This window comes from Triticum urartu, chromosome 4A, assembly GCF_056163025.1.
Source record: "Triticum urartu cultivar PI428250 chromosome 4A, HENAU_Tu73, whole genome shotgun sequence".
NCBI classification, from domain to species: domain Eukaryota; kingdom Viridiplantae; phylum Streptophyta; class Magnoliopsida; order Poales; family Poaceae; genus Triticum; species Triticum urartu.
This window is the reverse complement of record NC_141876.1, coordinates 578,188,760-578,210,521: the sequence shown is the minus strand read 5'-3', so window position 1 is coordinate 578,210,521 and position 21,762 is coordinate 578,188,760. Positions and strand designations below refer to the sequence as shown.

General features: G+C 46.1%; 1 protein-coding gene across 1 annotated transcript; it reads left to right on the top strand.

The window, feature by feature from the left end:
- The first annotated feature begins 17,898 nt into the window (after positions 1-17,898).
- LOC125552918 (uncharacterized) lies at positions 17,899-21,179 on the top strand. Its single transcript, XM_048716642.2, has 3 exons — positions 17,899-18,074; positions 18,210-18,330; positions 18,511-21,179. Exons 1-3 carry the CDS (start codon positions 17,937-17,939, stop codon positions 20,820-20,822), a joined length of 2,571 nt encoding a protein of 856 aa, XP_048572599.2. The 5' UTR covers positions 17,899-17,936; the 3' UTR covers positions 20,823-21,179.
- Positions 21,180-21,762: the final 583 nt, after the last annotated feature.

Genomic DNA, 21,762 nt, shown 5'->3' with positions numbered 1-21,762 from the left:
TACTTTGCTACTAAATACTTTGCTGCAGATATTAAGTTTCCAGGAGTGGTTGAATTGACAACTCAGCTGCTAATACTTGAGAATATTCTTTGGCTCCCCTTGTGTCGAATCAATAAATTTGGGTTGAATACTCTACCCTCGAAAACTGTTGCAATCCCCTATACTTGTGGGTTATCACTCATCTGCGGGTTTTGACCCACCGGGTTTTATCCGTTTCTTCAAACAAGAGCCGCCCCGGTTTAAAGTCTCCTCGAGAGAGTGATTAAAGCGCCACGAAACTACCGCGGGTTATGATGGAAATATGCCCTAGAGGCAATAATAAATTGGTTATTATTATATTTCCTTGTTCATGATAATAGTTTATTATCCATGCTAGAATTGTATTGATAGGAAACTCATATACATGTGTGGATACATAGACAACACCATGTCCCTAGTAAGCCTCTAGTTAACTAGCTCGTTGATCAATAGATGGTTATGGTTTCCTGACCATGGACATTGGATGTCGTTGATAACGGGATCACATCATTAGGAGAATGATGTGATGGACAAGACCCAATCCTAAGCCTAGCACAAAGATCGTGCAGTTCGTATGCTAAAGCTTTTCTAAATGTCAAGTATCATTTCCTTAGACCATGAGATTGTGCAACTCCCGGATACCGTAGAAATGCTTTGGGTGTGCCAAACGTCACAACGTAACTGGGTGGCTATAAAGGTGCACTACGGGTATCTCCGAAAGTGTCTGTTGGGTTGGCACGAATCGAGACTGGGATTTGTCACTCCGTGTGACGGAGAGGTATCTCTGGGCCCACTCGGTAGGACATCATCATAATGTGCACAATGTGACCAAGGAGTTGATCACGGGATGATGTGTTATGGAACGAGTAAAGAGACTTGCCGGTAACGAGATTGAACAAGGTATCGGATACCGACGATCGAATCTCGGGCAAGTACAATACCGCTGGACAAAGGGAATTGAATACGGGATTGATTGAATCCTCGACATCGTGGTTCATCCGATGAGATCATCGTGGAACATGTGGGAGCCAACATGGGTATCCAGATCCCGTTGTTGGTTATTGACCGGAGAGTCGTCTCGGTCATGTCTGCATGTCTCCCGAACACGTAGGGTCTACACACTTAAGGTTCGGTGACGCTAGGGTTGTAGAGATATTAGTATGCGGTAACCCGAAAGTTGTTCGGAGTCCCGGATGAGATCCTGGATGTCACGAGGAGTTCCGGAATGGTCCGGAGGTAAAGATTTATATATAGGAAGTCCTATTTTGGCCACCGGGAAATGTTCGGGATTTTTCGGTATTGTACCGGAAAGGTTCTAGAAGGTTCCGGAGTGGGGCCCACCTGCATGGGGGGACCCACATGAACGTGGGTAGTGGGGGCAAGGCACCACACCCCTGGTCAAGGCGCACCAAGATCCCCCCTTAGAAGGAATAAGATCATGTCCCAAAGGGATAAGATCAAGATCCCTAAAAAGGGGGGATAACAATCGGTGGGGAAGGGAAATGATGGGATTTCTTTCCCCCACCTTTGCCAACGCCCCAATGGACTTGGAGGGCAAGAAACCAGCCCCCTCCACCCCTATATATAGTGGGGAGGCGCATGGGAGCCACACCCTAGCCCCTGGCGCCTCCCTCTCCCCTCGTAACACCTCTCCCTCTCGCTGAGCTTGGCGAAGCCCTGCCGAGATCCCCGCTGCTTCCACCACCACGCCGTCGTGCTGCTGGATCTCCATCAACCTCTCCTTCCCCCTTGCTGGATCAAGAAGGAGGAGACGTCTTCCCCAACCGTGCGTGTGTTGAACGCGGAGGTGCCGTCCGTTCGGCGCTCGGTCATCGGTGATTTGGATCACGACGAGTACGACTCCATCAACCCCGTTCTCTTGAATGCCTCCGCTCGCGATCTACAAGGGTATGTAGATGCACTCCTCTCTCTCGTTGCTAGATGACTCCATAGATTGATCTTGGTGATGCGTAGAAAATTTTAAAATTCTGCTATGTTCCCCAATAGTGGCATCATGAGCTAGGTCTATGCGTAGTTTCTATGCATGAGTAGAACACAAAGTAGTTGTGGGCGTCAATTTTGTCAATTTACTTGCCGTTACTAGTCTTATCTTGATTCGGCGGCATCGTGGGATGAAGCGGCCCGGACCGACCTTACACGTACACTTACGTGAGACAGGTTCCACCGACTGACATGCACTAGTTGCATAAGGTGGCTAGCGGGTGTCTGTCTCTCCCACTTTAGTCGGATCGGATTCGATGAAAAGGGTCCTTATGAAGGGTAAATAGAAATTGGCATATCACATTGTGGTTTTTGCATAGGTAAGAAACGTTCTTGCTAAGAAACCTATAGCAGCCACGTAAAAATTTGCAACAACAATTAGAGGACGTCTAACTTGTTTTTGCAGCATATGCCGTGTGATGTGATATGGCCAAAAGGATGTGATGAATGATATATGTGATGTATGAGATTGATCATGTTCTTGTAATAGGAATCATGACTTGCATGTCGATGAGTATGACAACCGGCAGGAGCCATAGGAGTTGTCTTAATTTATTTATGACCTGCGTGTCAACATAAACATCATGTATTTACTTTACTTTATTGCTAAACCGTTAGCCATAGTAGTAGAAGTAATAGATGACGAGACAACTTCATGAAGACACGATGATGGAGATCATGATGATGGAGATCATGGTGTCATGCCAGTGACGATGATGATCATGGAGCGCCGAAGATGGAGATCAAAAGGAGCAAAATGATATTGGCCATATCATGTCACTATTTGATTGCATGTGATGTTTATCATGTTTTACATCTTATTTGCTTAGAACGACGGTAGCTAAGATAAGATGATCCCTCGCAATAATTTCAAGAAAAGTGTTCCCCCTAACTGTGCACCGTTGCGAAGGTTCGTTGTTTCGAAGCACCACGTGATGATCGGGTGTGATAGATTCTAATGTTCGAATACAACGGGTGTAAGCCAGATTTACACACGCAATACACTTAGGTTGACTTGACGAGCCTAGCATGTACAGACATGGCCTCGGAACGCAGAAGACTGAAAGGTCGAACATGAGTCGTATAGAAGATACGATCAACATGAAGATGTTCACCGATGATGACTAGTCCGTCTCACGTGATGATCGGACACGGCCTAGTGGACTCGGATCATGTATCACTTAGATGACTAGAGGGATGTCTATCTAAGTGGGAGTTCATTAAATAATCATATGAACTTAATTATCATGAACATAGTCAAAAGGACTTTGCAAATTATGTCGTAGCTTACGCTTTAGTTCTACTGTTTTAGATATGTTCCTAGAGAAAATTTAGTTGAAAGTTGATAGTAGCAATTATGCGGACTAGGTCCGTAAACAGAGGATTGTCCTCATTGCTGCGCAGAAGGATTATGTCCTTAATGCACCGCTCAGTGAGCTGAACCTCGAACGTCGGTTGTGGATGTTGCGAACATCTGACATACACGTTTTGATGACTACATGATAGTTCAGTGCGTAATGCTAAATGGTTTAGAATTGAGGCACCAAAGACGTTTTTGAAACATCGCAGAACATATGAGATGTTCCAAGGACTGAAATTGGGATTTCAGGCTAGTGCCCACGTCAAGAGGTATGAGACCTTTGACAAGTTTCTTAAGCTTGGACACTAAGGAGAAAAGCTCAATCGTTGAGCATGCGCTCAGATTGTATGAGTACTATAATTGCTTGAATCGAGTGGGAGTTGATCTTCCAGATGAGATAGTGATGGTTCTCCAAAGTCACTGCCACCAAGCTACTAGAGCTTCGTGATGAACTATAACATATCAGGGATAGATATGATGATCCTTGAGCTATTCGCGACACCGCGAAAGTAGAAATCAAATAGGAGCATCAATTTTTGATGGTTAGTAAAACCACTAGTTTCAAGAAGGGCAAGGGCAAGAAAGGGATACTTCATGAAACGACAAATCAGTTGCTGCTCTAGTGAAGAAACCCAAAGTTGAACCCAAGCCCGAGACTAAGTGCTTCTGTAATAAGGGGGACGGTCACTGAAGCAGAACCACCCTAGATACTTGGTAGATGAGAAGGCTGGCAAGGTTGAAAGAAGTATGTATTGGACATACATTATATTAAATGTGTACTTTACTAGTACTCCTAGTAGCAGCAGGGTATTAGATACCGGTTCGGTTGCTAAGTGTTGGTAACTCGAAATGAAAGGCTACGGAATAAATGGAGACTAGTCAAAGGTGAGACGATGATATGTGTTGGAAGTGTTTCCAAGGTTGATGTGATCAAGCATCGCACGCTCTGTTTACCATCAGGATTGGTGTTATTTGGTGTTTGCGTTGATCATAGACATGATTGGATTATGTTTATCGCAATACGGTTATTCATTTAAGGAGAATAATGGTTACTCTGTTTATTTGAATAATACCTTCAATTGTCTTGCACCTAAAATGAATGGTTTATCGAATCCCGATCGTAGTGATACACATGTTCATGCCAAAAGATATAAGATAGTAATGATAGTACCACATACTTGTGGCACTACAATTTTATTCACAATGGTATAAAACGCATGAAGAAGCTCCATGTTGATGGATCTTTGGACTCGCTTGATTTTGAATCACTTGAGACATGCAAATCATACCACATGAGCAAGATGACTGAAAGGCCTCGTTTTCAGTAAGATGGAACAAGAAAGCAACTTGTTGGAAGTAATACATCTTGATGTGTGCTGTCCAATGAGTGCTGAGGCATGTAGTGGATATCGTTATATTCTTACTTCACAGATGATTTGAGTAGATGCTAAGTATATTTACTTGATGAATCACGAGTCTGAATTATTGAAAGGTTCAAGTAATTTCAGGGTGAAGTTGAAGATCGTCGTGACAAGAGGATAAAATATCTATGATATGATCATAGAGACGAATATCTGAATTACGAGTTTGGCACAGAATTAAGACATTGTGTAAATTGTTTCACAACTAATACATCCTGGAACACCATAGTGTGACGGTGTGTCCGAACATCATAACTGCACCCTATTGGATATGATGCATACCATGATGTCTCTTATCGAATTACCACGATAGTTTATGGGTTAGGCATTAGAGACAACCACATTCACTTTAAATAGGGCACCACGTAATTCTGATGAGATGACACCGTATGAACTATGGTTTAGAGAAACCTAAGCTGTCATTTCTTAGAAGTTTGGGGCTGCAACGCTTATGTGAAAAAGTTTCAGGCTGATAAGCTCGAACCCAAAGCGGATAAATGCATCTTCATAGAGTACCCAAAATAGTTGGGTGTACCTCCTGTCTCAGATCCGAAAGCAATAGGGATTGTTTCTAGAATCGGGTCCTTTCTCGAGGAAAAGTTTCTCTTGAAAGAATTGAGTGGGAGGATGGTGGAGACTTGATGAGGTTATTGAACCGTCACTTCAACCAGTGTATAGCAGGGCACAGGGAGTTGTTCCTGTGGCACCTACACCAATTGAAGTGGAAGCTTATGATAGTGATCATGAAACTTCGGATCAAGTCACTACCAAACCTCGTAGGACGACAAGGATGCGTACTACTTCAGAGTGGTACATAATCCTGTCTTGGAAGTCATGTTGCTAGACAACAATGAACCTACGAGCTATGGAGAAGCGATGGTGGGCCCGGATTCCGAAAATTGGCTCGAGGCCATAAAATCCGAGAGAGGATCCATGTATGAAAACAAAGTGTGGACTTTGGAAGAACTGCTTGATGGTCATAAGGATGTTGGGTACATATGGATTTTAAAAGAAAGACGGACAATGGTGGTAAGTATCACCATTAAGAAAGCTCGACTTGTCGTTAAGATGTTTTCCGACAAGTTCAAGGAGTTGACTACGATGAGACTTTCTCACTCGTAGCGATGCTAAGAGTCTATTGGAATTATGTTAGCAGTTACTGCATTGTTTATGAAATCTTGCAGATACGATGTCAAAATATTGTTTCCTTGACGATTTTCTTGAGGAAAGGTTGTATGTGATACAACCAGAAGGTTTTGTCAGTCCTGAAAAATGCTAACAAGTATGCAAAGCTCCAGCAATCCTTCTAAGGACTGGAGTAAGCATCTCGGAGTTGGAATGTACGCTTTGATGAGATGATCAAAGCTTTTGGGTTTATACAAAGTTTATGAGAAACTTGTATTTCCAAAGAAGTGAGTGGGAGCACTATAGAATTTCTGATGAGTACATGTTGTTGACATATTGTTGATCAGAAATGATGTAGAATTTCTGGAAAGCATATAGGGTTATTTGAAAAGTGTTTTTCAATGGAAAACCTGGATTAAGCTACTTGAACATTGAGCATCAAGATCTATAAGGATAGATCAAAACGCTTAATGGTACTTTCAAATGAGCACATACCTTGACATGATCTTGAAGGTGTTCAAGATGGACCAGTCAAAGAAGGAGTTCTTGCCTGAGTTGTAAGGTATGAAGTTATGAAGTTAAAGCTCGACCACGGCAAGAGAAAGAGGAAGGACGAAGGTCGTCCCCTATGCTTTTGTCATAGGCTCTATACAGTATGCCATGCTGAGTACCGCACCTGATGTGTGCCTTGCCACATGTCTGGCAAGAGGGTACAAAGGTGATCTAGGAGTAGATCACCAGATAGCGGTCAAAATTATCCTTAGAGGAATAAGGATATGTTTCTCGATTATGGAGGTGATAAAGAGTTCGACGTAAAGAGTTACATCGATGCAAGCTTAACACCTATCCGGATAGCTCTGAGTAGAGATACCGGATACGTATAATGGAGCAACAATTTAGAATAGCTCCAAGTAGAACAGTTATTTGAAATGGCTCCAAATATAGCATAGAGATTTGCGAAGTACATACGGATCTGAATGTTGCAGACCCATTGACTAAAACCTCTCTCACAAGCATAACATGATCAAACCCAGAACTCATTGAGTGTTAATCACATAGTGATGTGAACTAGATTATTGACTCTAGTAAACTCTTTGGATGTTGGTCACATGGCGATGTGACCTGTGAGTGTTAATCACATGGCGATGTGAACTAGATTATTGACTTTAGTGCAAGTGGGAGACTGTTGGAAATATGCCCTAGAGGCAATAATAAATTGGTTATTATTATATTACCTTGTTCATGATAATAGTTTATTATCCATGCTAGAATTGTATTGATAGGAAACTCAGATACATGTGTGGATACATAGACAACACCATGTCCCTAGTAAGCCTCTAGTTAACTAGCTCGTTGATCAATAGATGGTTATGGTTTCCTGACCATGGACATTGGATGTCGTTGATAACGGGATCACATCATTAGGAGAGTGATGTGATGGACAAGACCCAATCCTAAGCCTAGCACAAAGATCGTGTAGTTCGTATGCTAAAGCTTTTCTAAATGTCAAGTATCATTTCCTTAGACCATGAGATTGTGCAACTCCCGGATACAGTAGGAATGCTTTGGGTGTGCCAAACGTCACAACGTAACTAGGTGGCTATAAAGGTGCACTACGGGTATCTCCGAAAGTGTCTGTTGGGTTGGCACGAATCGAGACTGGGATTTGTCACTCCGTGTGACGAAGAGGTATCTCTGGGCCCACTCGGTAGGACATCATCATAATGTGCACAATGTGACCAAGGAGTTGATCACGGGATGATGTGTTATGGAACAAGTAAAGAGACTTGCCGGTAACGAGATTGAACAAGGTATCGAATACCGACGATCAAATCTCGGGCAAGTACAATACCGCTGGACAAAGGGAATTGAATACGGGATTGATTGAATCCTCGACATCGTGGTTCATCCGATGAGATCATCGTGGAACATTTGGGAGCCAACATGGGTATCCATATCCCGCTTTTGGTTACTGACCGGAGAGTCGTCTCGGTCATGTCTGCATGTCTCCCGAACCCGTAGGGTCTACACACTTAAGGTTCGGTAATGCTAGGGTTGTAGAGATATTAGTATGCGGTAACCTGAAAGTTATTCGGAGTCCCGGATGAGATCCTGAATGTCACGAGGAGTTCCGGAATGGTCCGGAGGTAAAGATTTATATATAGGAAGTCCTATTTTGGCCACCGGAAAATGTTCGGGATTTTTCGGTATTGTACCGGGAAGGTTCTAGAAGGTTCCGGAGTGGGGCCCACCTGCATGGGGGGACCCACATGAACGTGGGTAGTGGGGGCAAGGCACCACACCCCTGGTCAAGGCGCACCAAGATCCCCCCTTAGAAGGAATAAGATCATATCCCGAAGGGATAAGATCAAGATCCCTAAAAAGGGGGGATAACAATCGTGGGGAAGGGAAATGATGCGATTTCTTTCCCCCACCTTTGCCAATGCCCCAATGGACTTGGAGGGCAAGAAACCAGCCCCCTCCACCCCTATATATAGTGGGGAGGCGCATGGGAGCCGCACCCTAGCCCCTGGCGCCTCCCTCTCCCCTCGTAACACCTCTCCCTCTCGCTGAGCTTGGCGAAGCCCTGCCGAGATCCTCGCTGCTTCCACCACCACGCCGTCGTGCTGATGGATCTACATCAACCTCTCCTTCCCCCTTGCTGGATCAAGAAGGAGGAGACGTCTTCCCCAACCGTACGTGTGTTGAACGCGGAGGTGTCATCCGTTCGGCGCTCGGTCATCGGTGATTTGGATCACGACGAGTACGACTCCATCAACCCCGTTCTCTTGAACGCTTCCACTCGCGATCTACAAGGGTATGTAGATGCACTCCTCTCTCTTGTTTCTAGATGACTCCATAGATTGATCTTGGTGATGCGTAGAAAATTTGAAAATTCTGCTACGTTCCCCAACAGGTTATTCATGGACGCTATATATACGGATCATCCATCGTCCGGACAAGTCAGGTGATGTTTATCTACGTCTATTTTATTGGTACATATTGTTTTTTGTCAAATAACAATTACTCTTGTCCGTGACATATTTTGTGCAGGATAATGATTACAAAAAAAGGGGGTGGTGACATGCTATGCCTATGGAGTGTGTGTTAGCATCATCATGCGCTCGCATCCGCACTCGCTTGTTGTTGAATGGGCGTGTGCAAGCCACCGCCCGTGCAGCTCGATCCACCTCAACTCATTCGGACCGCGCCCGCGATTGACTCGCCGTCCGCGCGGTATACCGCGCCTGCGATTGACTCGCCCGTCTGCAGCGGTTTACAACGTCGCGGCCGACTCATTTGTCTGCTCCTGCGGTCGACTCACCCGTGATTGATTTCAGTGATTATCAACTCCGCAGTGAATAGTTTCCGGCCTAACATATCAGGTGAAATCAATCCAGTACATTCTTATATTACATATTGCTTTCTTTAAAAAGAACAATTACTCTGGTTTGCAAGCTCTCTAATGCAGGACAAGTTGTCTACTACAAAAGGGACTATTATATCACTGAGTTGTTGAATGATTCATGCCGGTTTATATCACAGTCAAATATAAAGAATCTCAAGCCAACTCCTTGAATCGTCTTGAGACTCATGGGCTACAATAATATGACTCGGCAGAATTGGCTGGTTTCAGTGAATTCAAGAACTCGGGGTCATTGGAGGGAAAAATAACCCGGCCCCGGAGGTTATTACCTTATTAGCAAATGTTTAAAGGCCGTTAGAAAATTTCCGGCTTAAAAAGAAGAATTCCGGTTTAAAATCCAGTTCAAGGTAAATTGGTCTCTCACAAAGCTTTGAAACTTTCAATATCCGGTTTGAAATTCCGGTTTAAAAGAATTAATCTCTCGCAAGTTCGAGTTCTCAGAAAAATTACACGAACCAAAGAGAGTTGGATGCACAACACAACTCAAACATAGGTACCCGGCAAGCACAGCTCACGAATATGTCACTTGGGGGCTTCCTGTTCAAACATAGGTGTATTCACCAAAGAGAACATAGCATTACTACCCTCTTGACTGGCTTGGAACACCAGATGTATTCACCAAAGTTTCCAGGTTATCTTGTTCAAACATAGGTGTATTCACCAAAGAGGACATAACCTTTCCGGGTCATCCTACCTGTATACCAGCTGCTTCTTCATCAGGTAATCCTGATTGACCCGCTGAACTCTTAACAATCAATCTTTTACGGTGTATTCACCAAAGATCATGAGCTTGTTAAGGTTAAAACGCCGGCTGTTATGTGAGAGCATGGCTTACAGATAGTCAGGATAGATCCAGGCTACTAAGTCGCATTCATTGAAATTTGGTTAAACTTGCATGTTTGCTTGATGCTACTCCGACCTCGTGTACTCTCAATAAGTCATATCTGAACTTATCCAGGTTAAAACATCGATTGGGTCATGTGAGAGCCGGCTTACAGAAAGCGAGGATACTCCAGTGGCTATCATGCTAGTTTCATTGAAGTATTCTGTTATCATACACATACATCATCATATATTGCATCATACATTGCATCATCATTACATCATCATATCATGCATCATATGTGCATGGATATACTGGTTTATACGGCAGGAATCGGTTTTTCAGGCCAGGCTATATTATTCAAATCTTTAATAGCCAACATGGCTAGATTTTTATTATGGTTATCAATAACCAGTATTATGATTAAGGTTTTAAAAGTCGCTTCAGCGCAATGGCTATTATTTGGATATGATTCATTCTACAATGAAAGGAATAGTCCCGAGTCGCTGCAGGCTTACGACCCGGCACTTGGGGGCTACATTATTCAAGTTGAGATTACATCAAATATGCAAGTCCCATGTCACTGTCAGCATGCACCGTAGCACTTGGGGCTAATGCAAGGTCATTTTTTACTTGCCTTATTGAAGACCTGACTCGTCACATCAGAATGAGCCGGCCCTTGGGGGCTACCAATTGCTCCTGTCAAAAATTCAAGGTACACAAGCCTTAATCCATTATATTGAAAGGTCCACTACTCGGTTGGTAGAGTATAAAGCTTTTAACCTTATGGACGTGGGTTCAAGCCCATGGTGAGGGTTAAATTCAATGAAGTATATATAAAGTCCCAACTTAGTATTATCTTACTAAGCCGGCCCTTGGGGGCTACACATTGCTGCTTGAAATCTATATGATCATACATACAAAGTCCCTGCTCATTATTGCATAATGATCCGACCCTTGGGGGCTACACTGGTTGAAGTTTTCATGAGTATAAGGCAATTACAAGTCCCAGGCTGCTGCAAAGCATGACAACCCGGCACTTGGGGGCTACATATATGGAATATTCAGTTTTTTACTAGCGACTGAGATGAACAACATGGATTTCTTCAAAGTGGTTATTTATATTGAAGTAAGTCTTAAGTCATCACTTTGCTCTGCTCAAGACTTGGGGGCTACATGTAACACGGATATAAGGGAGATATATTTTCAAATTCTCAGTTTTGAGCAAACCAGGTTGACCCGGCGTCACCAATCATTATGACCCGGTGTCTGCAACAATCATAACCCGGCATCATCAACAATCATGAACCGGCGTTGGCAACAGTCATGACCCGGTGCCTATAACAGTCATGACCCGGAATCATCAGTTTTTATAACCTGGCAATGTTGGTAATCATAAACCGGCAAGTTCTACATCTTCAAGTCGGCTGAATATCAGTTGAATATTTGAAGACTAATATTTTTGTCAAGTCAGAGCATTGAAGGTCGAATCAAATGGATTCTTTATTTACAATATTTTCTTCTACAAGCAAATTGATTATGAAGCTGGTATATTCACCCGGATTTTCTAGAAGAAGGAAATGACATGGACTTAAGGATGTTCAGGTGCCGGCTTACAAGAATATTTAACCCGGAGCACAACCTATTAAATTTGTTTTTGTGTTTTGTTTACAGAATCAGTTTAACATGGATAAATCCAAATTAAACTGGGGGCGAATGTCGGGGATATACCCCGCGGTATGACCCGACCGGATATATGTCCCAACCAGACTTGGCGTTTCATTGGTGACCCGCCAGAGGATTGGCGACTCACGTGTCTGACGGTTCACTGGTGTGAGGACTCACGAGCCTGAAGACTCATTGGTGACCCGACGGGTGTTTCAGATGGATGACAAGGCCTAATGCCCAGAAGGCCGACTCATGATATGGTGGGCCGGCTTAAAGAGGAAAGGCGTGAGGAATATTTCCCTTACAAGAAATCAAGACCCGGACTTGTATCTGGCTTGTAATAGAAGATAGACTAATCCTAGTCCTACTAGGACTCCTCATGTAACCTGTCTCTTCAACTTATATAAGGAGGGGCAGGGCACCCCAAGAGGGAGAGGATCTTTAGGGCTAGACATAACTAGGAGAGCCGGTTTACGGCGACTCCCTCGTGATGATAATAAGACATAGCCACAAACGGCGCGTAGGGTTGTTACCGGATGATGTTTCCCGGGGCCCGAAGCTGTCTAAACCCTTGTCTTGTGTTGCATCTCTCGATTCCGCTCAACCCCTCTCAAGCTACCACACAGATGCGTTGGCCTCACGACTAAGTCCTCACACTAGGACATCTGCCATGACAATTCCACGACAGAATCCTTGTAAGCTTCTTGTCCTCCGCTTTATTTATATGCTTAAACTCAGCGGGTAGTCTCGTCTGGCCTGGGGTCATGATCGAAGCGAAATGCGCTTCGTTTGCTGGGTCGTTCTGAGGCCATCACACCGGCTATGTGTCAGATCCCGATCTTCCGCCCACCGCCTCTTGCGAAACAAGGGACCATATGCCGCGTCCTGATTCCCGATGAGAAGGGCTGCGAGCATGTTTTGGCGCGATGCTCAGCTGGCATGCTTGAAACGCGTAATTTGCCATATAAAAAATATTCAATTTGCCATGCTTAAAAATCCGACGTCAGATTTTTAGCATTGCTACTCGTCGAAGTCACTAGTGTAACCAACTGCAAAACATAAATAAGCAAATGTGAGTACAAAGGTACTCAGCAAGTCTTACATCAGAACTATCTACATATGCAACATTATCAACAAGGGGGGGTGGTGGAGTTAACAGCAGCAAGCCAGCTTTGACTCAGTGGCTAACCTATACTACGAGTATCAGAAACTTCTTTGAGGTGAGAAGACGCACACGAGTCCACATATTCACCATATCAATACTCCACTATGGATCCGTTCCCGTCTCCCTACGAGAAGGCCATCCATAGCACTCACGCTTATCTTGCGGATTTTAGAGTATCCACTTCAAGTTGTCTATGTACTACATAAGTCCTCCAAGTTTCCATATCCGAGGAAAACGGCTATTCGAATAGATAATGTTGACCCTGCAGGGGTGTACTTCTTTACACACGCTCTCGCCACTTATAGCCCTGTACACGTCATGTACCTCAGCAACCTTCAAGCGGAAGCCGGGAGAGGGTGTCGGCCACGACCTGACTAACCACACAAATCTCTCATCCAGGTTTATCGCCTATTCGGGTTCCATCCGCAAGGAGATCCGGCCGGGGTGTCGCTCACAGCCCCAAACGATGTGTGCAGGGTTCCCAAGCCCACCATCCGGGTGCCACTTGGTACACCGTGCCACGGTGCCTAGTCTGTCCCAAGCCCGTCCCGTCGGATACCACCTGGTAGACAAGTAGCACTACCTACAAATGCCAGAAACTAGTTGCAACTCCTAGACAGAGATCAAGTGGATTAATAAGCCGAGAGGGGCCGGATAACCGGAATCCAATGTGTGGTAGTAACTGGCCTTGGATAACATACACAGAACTCAGTGCTCAGGGACGGTTCCAATGAGACAACCCACCATGTACTCCTACATAGCCTCTCATCGCTACCTTTACCAAACGTGTTCACACACTTAGCCTTTATCGGTAGGACATGTTCACCACTCCGATTCATTCCCGATGAATCAGACCTGACACAACTCTAAGCATAGCTGGCATAAAGAAAAACAAGCATGGATGAGCAGGCACATCAAGGCTCAAGCAACTCCTACTCATGCTAGTGGGTTTCAACTATTTACTATGGCAATGACAGGTCATGCAGAGGAATGGTTTCAATTACCGCAGCAGAAAGTAGCAGTTTGAATCGTTGTTGTCCTAATGCAGTATAAGGAGCAGGAGCGAGAGAGTGGGATTTATCGAAATGCTCAAGGGGGGTTGCTTGCCTGATAGAATGACGAAGGGGTACGGCTGCTCTGACAGGTACTCGGGAACACCTTCCGGAGTGGAACCTATCGAGAAGAAACGGTGTCGGTGATCAACTCATAAACAAATGCAACAAAATGATGCATGAACATGACATGTGCAAATGCTAGTGTTAGGGCTAATGCAAGATGCTACCAAGTTGGTTGAAGCCCATTTGAATCAAAGATTCAAATGCAATTCAAAATGAAGCATTTAAAACGCCCATATTATGTTTTCACTTATACAGCATGTATAAGTTGGTTTTTCATGCATGTAACTGGCATAAATGGATTCCTTGCATTTTCTGATAATTTTTCATATATAATTTATTTCATTCTGAGCTACAGTTGAATTTCTATGATTTTTTGAAGTTTAGGCAATATTCTGGAATTTCCTGAGTTAAAATAATTCCAGAAATCAATTATTGCGTCAGCTCTACGTCAGCATGACGTAAGCGAGTCAACGGGGCTGACCAGGTCAAACCTGACTAGTGGGTCCCACTGGTCAGTGACCCAGTCAACTAACTAAGTTAGTTAGTCCTAACTAACTGGGCAGGGCCCACTAGTCAGTGACCGTAGTAGCTAATCTAGCTAGTTAATTAAAGCTAACTAAAGTAATTAGTCGGGCGGGGCCCGTAAGTCAGTGAGAGAGAGGGGGAGGTCAAACTGGGCTATGGGGGTCAACCCACGCCAGTCAAAGGTCAGCGGCCGCCGGCGTTTAGCCGCCGGCAAGTGCCTACAGGGGGCTATTTGGCACGCGAAGTGCAGCTACGGGGTGCGGACGCTCGTCCGCATCCAGCCGTGGTGGTGGCGCGGCCGGGGAGCGGCCGGAGTGGCGCCGGCGACGACGAGTGCGGCGGCCGGAGTTCGGCCAGGTGCGTGCGGGGTGTTTTGGGGCACAGCAGGAGCTGCGAGCGGGTCCGCTCGACTCGCCAGAGTGCACTGAGTGCAACGGCGAGCTCGGCTGCGAGCTGCGGCAGCTGTGGCCACGACGGCGAGGGGCGGCGGCGGCGATGGCTTCGGCCGGGGTGGAAAAGGCGGGTACACGGCGCAACAGAGCATGGTGAGAGAGGGAAACGGCAGAGGAGCTCACAGCGAGGCTAACGGAGGACTCGGCAGCCGCGGGGACGGCCGGTGGGCAGCGAATCGACGCCGAGGATCTTCGGTGGCCGACTAGGGGAACGGCGGTGCTTGCAGCGTCTAGGGGCTTCCGGCGCCGTGCGTCTCGTCGAGGAGGCGTAGCCCACAGCGGCGGAGCGCGTGGACACGACGGAGGGACGAGGGGGAGGCAGTGGCCGCGGCAACGGCGAGCAGTGGCGTCGGCTGCGCTCGGGTGCGTGCGAGAGAGGGTGACAGAGGAGAGGAGAAGCACGGGGGAGAGTGAGAGGGGGTCGGGGAGGCTGCGTGGCGTCTCCAGGGGCGTCTAGAGGGAGGCGGCAAGCAGGAGGTGGCCGGGCGTGCGCCGGCGTGCGTCGGCCACGCACTCGGCGTCCTCCTGGCGGGAGGTAAGTGGTGACTGGCAGTGGCCAGTGGGCTGGGCCTCTGCTGGGTCGGCTGGGGGTGCCAGGTAAGCCAGGCCTCAGGTAAGTGTTTTCCCTTTTTTGTTTTCTTTTCTATTTCTGACATTTGTTTTTGACTTAAAAATAAATACCAGCACAAATATAAAAATGTTGAGATTCCTTGTGACCACTAGTTATAATATACCAGAGGCCCTCACCAAATTCCAACATTTTTGGTGCCTCTAAAATATTTATATTATTTTAAACAGCTCCAATTCAAATACATATGGGTTCATTCAAAAATCCAAAATGTCTAGTAAAAATGTGCATCACCCCTGGTTGTTGTTTCCAACATTTTCCCAAAGACCATGAACATTTTTGAAAAGCATTTTGGGTTCACTGAAATTCCATTTTTAATTTAAACCTATTTGAATTTGCTTTGGTGCTAGGGTTTGAAACATCCCCATTTCAATTTCATTTGAAATTTAAACATAATGCACAAAGCAAGCCTAGGATCATACCAGAACTAGGGATGTGACACAGAATCATCAGTTTTTATAACCTGGCAATGTTGGTAATCATAAACCGGCAAGTTCTACATCTTCAAGCCGGCTGAATATCAGTTGAATATTTGAAGACCAATATTTTGTCAAGTCAGAGCATTGAAGGCCGACTCAAATGGATTCTTTATTTACAATATTTTCTTCTACAAGCAAATTGATTATGAAGCTGGTCTATTCACCCGGATTTTCTAGAAGAAGGAAATGATAAGGACTTAAGGATGTTCAGGTGCCGGCTTACAAGAATATTTAACCCGGAGCACAACCTGTTAAATTTGTTTTTGAGTTTTATTTACAGGATCAGTTTAACATGGATAAATCCAAATTAAACTGGGGGCTAATGTCGGGGATATACCTCGCGGTATGACCCGGCCGGACTTGTCGTTTCATTGGTGACCCGCCAGAGGATTGGCGACTCACGTGTCTGGCGGTTCACTGGTGTGACGACTCACGAGCCTGAAGACTCATTGGTGACCCGGCGAGTGTTTCAGATGGATGACAAGGCCTAATGCCTAAAAGACCGGCTCATGATATGGTGGGCCGGCTTAAAGAGGAAAGGCGTGAGGAATATTTCCCTTACAAGAAATCAAGACCCGGACTTGTATCTGGCTTGTAATAGAAGATAGACTAATCCTAGTTCTACTGGGACTTCTCATGTAACCCGCCCCTTCAACTTATATAAGGAGGGGCAGGGCACCCCAAGAGGGAGAGGATCTTTAGGGCTAGACATAACTAGGAGAGCCGGTTTACGACGACTCCCTCGTGATGATAATAAGACATAGCCACAAACAGCACGTAGGGTTGTTACCGGATGATGTTTCCTGGGGGTCCGAAGCTGCCTAAACCCTTGTCTTGTGTTGCATCTCTCGATTCCGCTCAACCCCTCTCAAGTTACCACATAGATGCGTTGGCCTCACGACTAAGTCCTCACACTAGGACATCTGCCGTGACAATTCCACAACAGAATCCTTGTAAGCTTCTTGTCCTCCGCTTATTTATATGCTTAAACTTAGCAGGTAGTCTCGTCTGGCCTAGGGTCATAGTCGAAGCGAAATGCGCTTCGTTTGCTGGGCCGTTTTGAGGCCATCACACCGGCTATGTGCCGGATCCCGATCTTCCGCCCACCGCCTCTTGCGAAACGAGGGACCATATGTCGCGTCCTGATTCCCGATGAAAAGGGTTGCGATCATGTTTTGGCGCAATGCTCAGCTAGCATGTTCGAAACACGCAATTTGCCATATAAACAATATTCGATTTGCCATGCTTAAAAATTCGACGTCAGATTTTTAGCATTTCCGTAATCAAATGGGCAGGGCTTCCGCCTTTCCACATAAAAATTTACGAGTAATTTCAGCGGCACCCGGTTTTGACGGCGGTTGGGCTTCCCAAGAGGACCAAGGAGGAGAAGAGCACTTCGTTCTCCGCGGAGGCCACCCGCACCCACACCAGACCCACTGGAGGAGGCAGACGGCGCCCCGTCAATTTGGTCGGGTCACGGCAGCAACCCTAGCTGACGCCGCGGTGAGAGCGAGCCCAGCCCCCACCCCCCACCCCCCACCCCCCACAGCAAGCAGGAGCTCGGGCCCGAGAGGAGGAGCCACCGCACCACACCACGCCACGCCACCAGAAAATTCCCTCCCCCCTTCCCCTCCCCCTCCCCACGCGGTGCTGCTCCCCCCAAAATTCCCCACCCCTCCGCCCCGCCGTCTCGCCCCCGCCCCCGCCCCCGCCCCCGGCCACCGCCATGCGCATCCGGCGCTACGCCGCGCGCCTGCTCGCCTCCTCGGCCCCCGCCGCGCCCCCGCCGCAGCCCGCGCCCTGGCTCCACGCCGCCGCCGACGACTGCGCCATCTGCGAGCTCACCCGCGGCTCCGACCCGCAGGTACCCACTCCCCCCTCCCCCTCCCCCATCCGCATTACATCGCCCTGCCTGCCCTCTGGGGAAAGCGGCGATTTTGGCTCGGCTGGAACGGGGGTCCGGTCCTCACGCTCGCTTGTGCGTTCCGCGGAATCGCAGGTTGCTCCGGACGGGGTTAAGCACAAGGGGCACATTGCCGGCCTGGAGCCGGAGGGCGAGCTGCTCAAGGGCGACCAGGACCACCGCGCCCGCCTACCTCAGCAACCTCCCGTCCTTGAAGGTGCGTGCCTTCTACGCTGCCACACCCTACTACTGTTTTTTTCGGTCACTTCAGTGCTTAAAAACGTGTAGCTTCTTCTATTCTCCAAACAAAAATGCTTGGCTTTTTATTCAAAAAATGATTGGCTTGCTACTAATGTTTGAAATATTTGTTCTCTTGGTGTTTGACAAATGATTCCAGCTCAAGAATGTGAGGTGGGCCATGAGCACTCTGTGATTAAAGGTTCTGTGAGGCCAGAATCTATGGGGGAGACTACTCTGGTCAGCGAAGCTGCTACTGAGCCGGTAGTAATGGAAGGAGTCCATGTTGTTGATGAAGCTACTGCTGAGCAGGAGGTTGGAGTGGCAACTCCTCTTGTGAATGGCTCTGTCACTGACCCGGAGGTTATCGGGGGAGCTTCTCTTGTGAGTGGATCGATCACTGAGACAGAAGTTATGAGTGGAGTTTCTCTCGCTGATGAAGCTGCTGGGGAGCGAGACGTTTCAGTGGGAGTTTCCCTTGTGAGTGGATCGATCGCTGGGCCAGAGGTTATAAGTGGAGCTTCTCTCGCCGATGAAGCTGTTGCTGAGACAGAAGTTTCAGGGGGACTTTGTCTTGTGAGTGAAGCTGCAACTGAGGCAGCAGATGTAGCCACCTCATCGGGAATTACAACCGGGGCTCCCCTTGACAACAAAGGCGTTGCAGATCCAGATACTGAAATGGGAGCTCCTACCATCCATAAATCTGCTTCCGAAGCTGCAACTGAGGCAGCAGACGTAGCCATCAGGTCAGAAGTTACAACTGGAGCTCCCCTTGACAACAAAGGTGACGCAGAGCAAGATATTAAAATGGGTGCTTCTCCTGTCGACGAATCTGCTTCTGAAGCTGCAACTGAGGCAGCAGATTTAGTCACCACACCAGGAGCTCCCCTCGACAACCAAGGTGTTGCAGAGCCAGATATTAAAATGGGAGCTTCTCCTGTCAATGAATGTGCTGCTAAAACTGCAACTGAGGCTGCAGATGTAGTCGCCGCTCTTAGAGTTACAACTGTAGCTTCCTTCGACAACAAAGGTGTTGCAGAGCCAGATACTAAAATGGAAGCTTCTCCTGCCAATGAATCTGCTGCTGAAATGGATTTTGTACACTCAGGTTCCCTTGTTACTGAAGCTGCAACTCATCCAGGACTACCAGAAAGAGTTTCTCTTGCTAATGGAGCTGCTACTGAGCGAGAGGTTTCAGAGGCAGGTTCACTTGTGAGTGAACCTGCAGCTGAGGCAGCAGACGTAGTCACCGCGTTGGAAGTTACAACTGGAGCTCCCCTTGACAATGAAGGCACTGCAGAACCGGAAATTAAAATTGGACCTTCTTTTGCGAATGAATCTACTGCTGAAATGGATTCAGTACTGTTAGGTTCACTTGTTACTGAAGCTACAACTCATCCTGGACTTATAGGAAGAGTTTCTCTTGTCACTGAGACAGGAGTTACAGGAGGTGCTAACCTCGACACTGAAGTTTCCATAGAACCAGAAGATACAGGTCGACCTTCTCTTATAAATGAATCTACCGAATTGGAAATTACACGGGGGGTTTCTATTGCTACCGATGCTGCTTCAGAACCAGAAGTTACTGGCCAAGCTTCTGCTTGTAGTGGAGATAGTGATGCTGCTTTAAATGAGCCAGAAACTCTTGACTGTGATTTGGATAGTGCCAATGTGCAGATTGAAAATGCAGGAGAGTCTGTTGCCACCAAAGTGCAACCTTCTAGAGACGACAGGGGAGATGTTTGTTCTGTGAATGCCATGAGCACTTGTCCTGTTACGGACAAGAGTCTAGCTTTTGATGAAGTAATACCACAGGATGATGCACCCAGTGTTTCATGTGCATCAGGCGTAGTTGTTAGAAGTGTTGGTCAATCAGGGAGAACTGATGTCATATGTTATGCCAGGCGCAGAGGTAAAAGAAAGCTGGATATGGAAGAAACAAAGACAGACCAACTTGAAATGGGTGATGGTGACATCTATGGTCAGTGTGAGGAAAAGGCGACATTTGACATAACTGTTCCTTGTGAGAGTACGATGTCAAACGCTGAATCTGCAGACATTAAACTCGCCGACATAAAGAGAGGTCTTGTGGACAATTCAGCCTCAAGCAAGGGTAAAAAGAGGAAGGGACGATTTGAATGTGACATTGACTACTGCCACATGACATTCAAGAAAAGAGCCGAACTTTCTGTCCACAAGAAGAACATGTGCACGATCAAGTCATGTGGCAAACATTTTAGATCCCACAAGTATCTGAGACGCCACCAGAGCATTCACAACGAGGAGACACCTTACAAGTGTCCGTGGGAAGGTTGCAGTATGGCTTTCAAGTGGACATGGGCTCTGGCTGATCATTTCCAAGTTCATACAGGGGAAAAGCCCTATAAATGCAGGACGCCGGGGTGTAGCAAGATATATAAGTATGTTTCGGACTTTACCCGGCATAGGATGAGGTGCAAACCGCAGAGGTAAAATCTTGCTCAACATTGCAGAGTTAGGATAGGAGTAAAGCCTGCGCTTGCCACTGTAGATGGTTTTATTATTTGTTGGAAGTTCCTTGGCCCAATTGTTCTGTGTTCTGACAACTTACAGCGGGATTGTTGTTTCTTTATTGAAGAAAAAATGTCACAATCTTTAGTTTAGAAGCTTTAACTATACTGTTCTCGAACATCGGTGTACATTTCCAAAAGCTGTTTGATAAGATCCGCAGTGTTTGTTTCTTACAGTGGTGATGTCTGTTCTTCACAGGGGTGATATATCAAATCCGAGAGTTGTAAATAAGTTGTTTTTATTCTGTTTCAGGATACTACTCCAATGCCTATGCATTTACAGATTTGCATGCTTGAACATTTGCTGCAAAGTACAAGATGGCCTGTTTATTTTGCTTAGTTATTCACCTATACTAGAAGGGTTGGGCGCGCTTTGCTGCGCCATTGATGTTGTTGGGTTTTCATATTTTGGTACTCCCTCTGTTTTAAACTTTACGGTGATTAGTTTTTTGAGAAGTCAAACCTCTTTAAGTTTTGACCGAATTTGTAGAGAAATATATCGGTATCCATAATATCAAATCGGTATCCATAATATCAAATCGGTATCATTAGATTCATCATGAAATCAATTTTTCATACTTTATATAATTAGTATTGTGGGAGTCGATAATTTTGGCTCTCAACTTGGTCAAAGTTAAAGAATTTTGACTTTTGAAAACATGAATACAGCTTATATTTTGGAACTGAGGCAATATTTGGTTTGGCGAGTGGGCGAGATGGAGTGTGTTTTCTTTTTTACTTATAAATGTGGTGTTTTGGTGGGCCTTTCGCGGTGTGTTTCTGTGTTATCTGCTAATCAATCCATAATTGTATGGGGAAATTTTCTACGTCGGTTACTGCATGTACTATATTGGCGCTATAGT

Coding starts and splice junctions, on each gene's coding strand:
- LOC125552918 (XM_048716642.2), top strand. CDS start 17,937: ATGCGCATCCGGCGCTACGCCGCGCGCCTGCTCGCCTCCTCGGCCCCC. Junction 18,075..18,209: donor CCCGCGGCTCCGACCCGCAG/GTACCCACTCCC, acceptor GCGGAATCGCAG/GTTGCTCCGGACGGGGTTAA. Junction 18,331..18,510: donor GCAACCTCCCGTCCTTGAAG/GTGCGTGCCTTC, acceptor AAATGATTCCAG/CTCAAGAATGTGAGGTGGGC.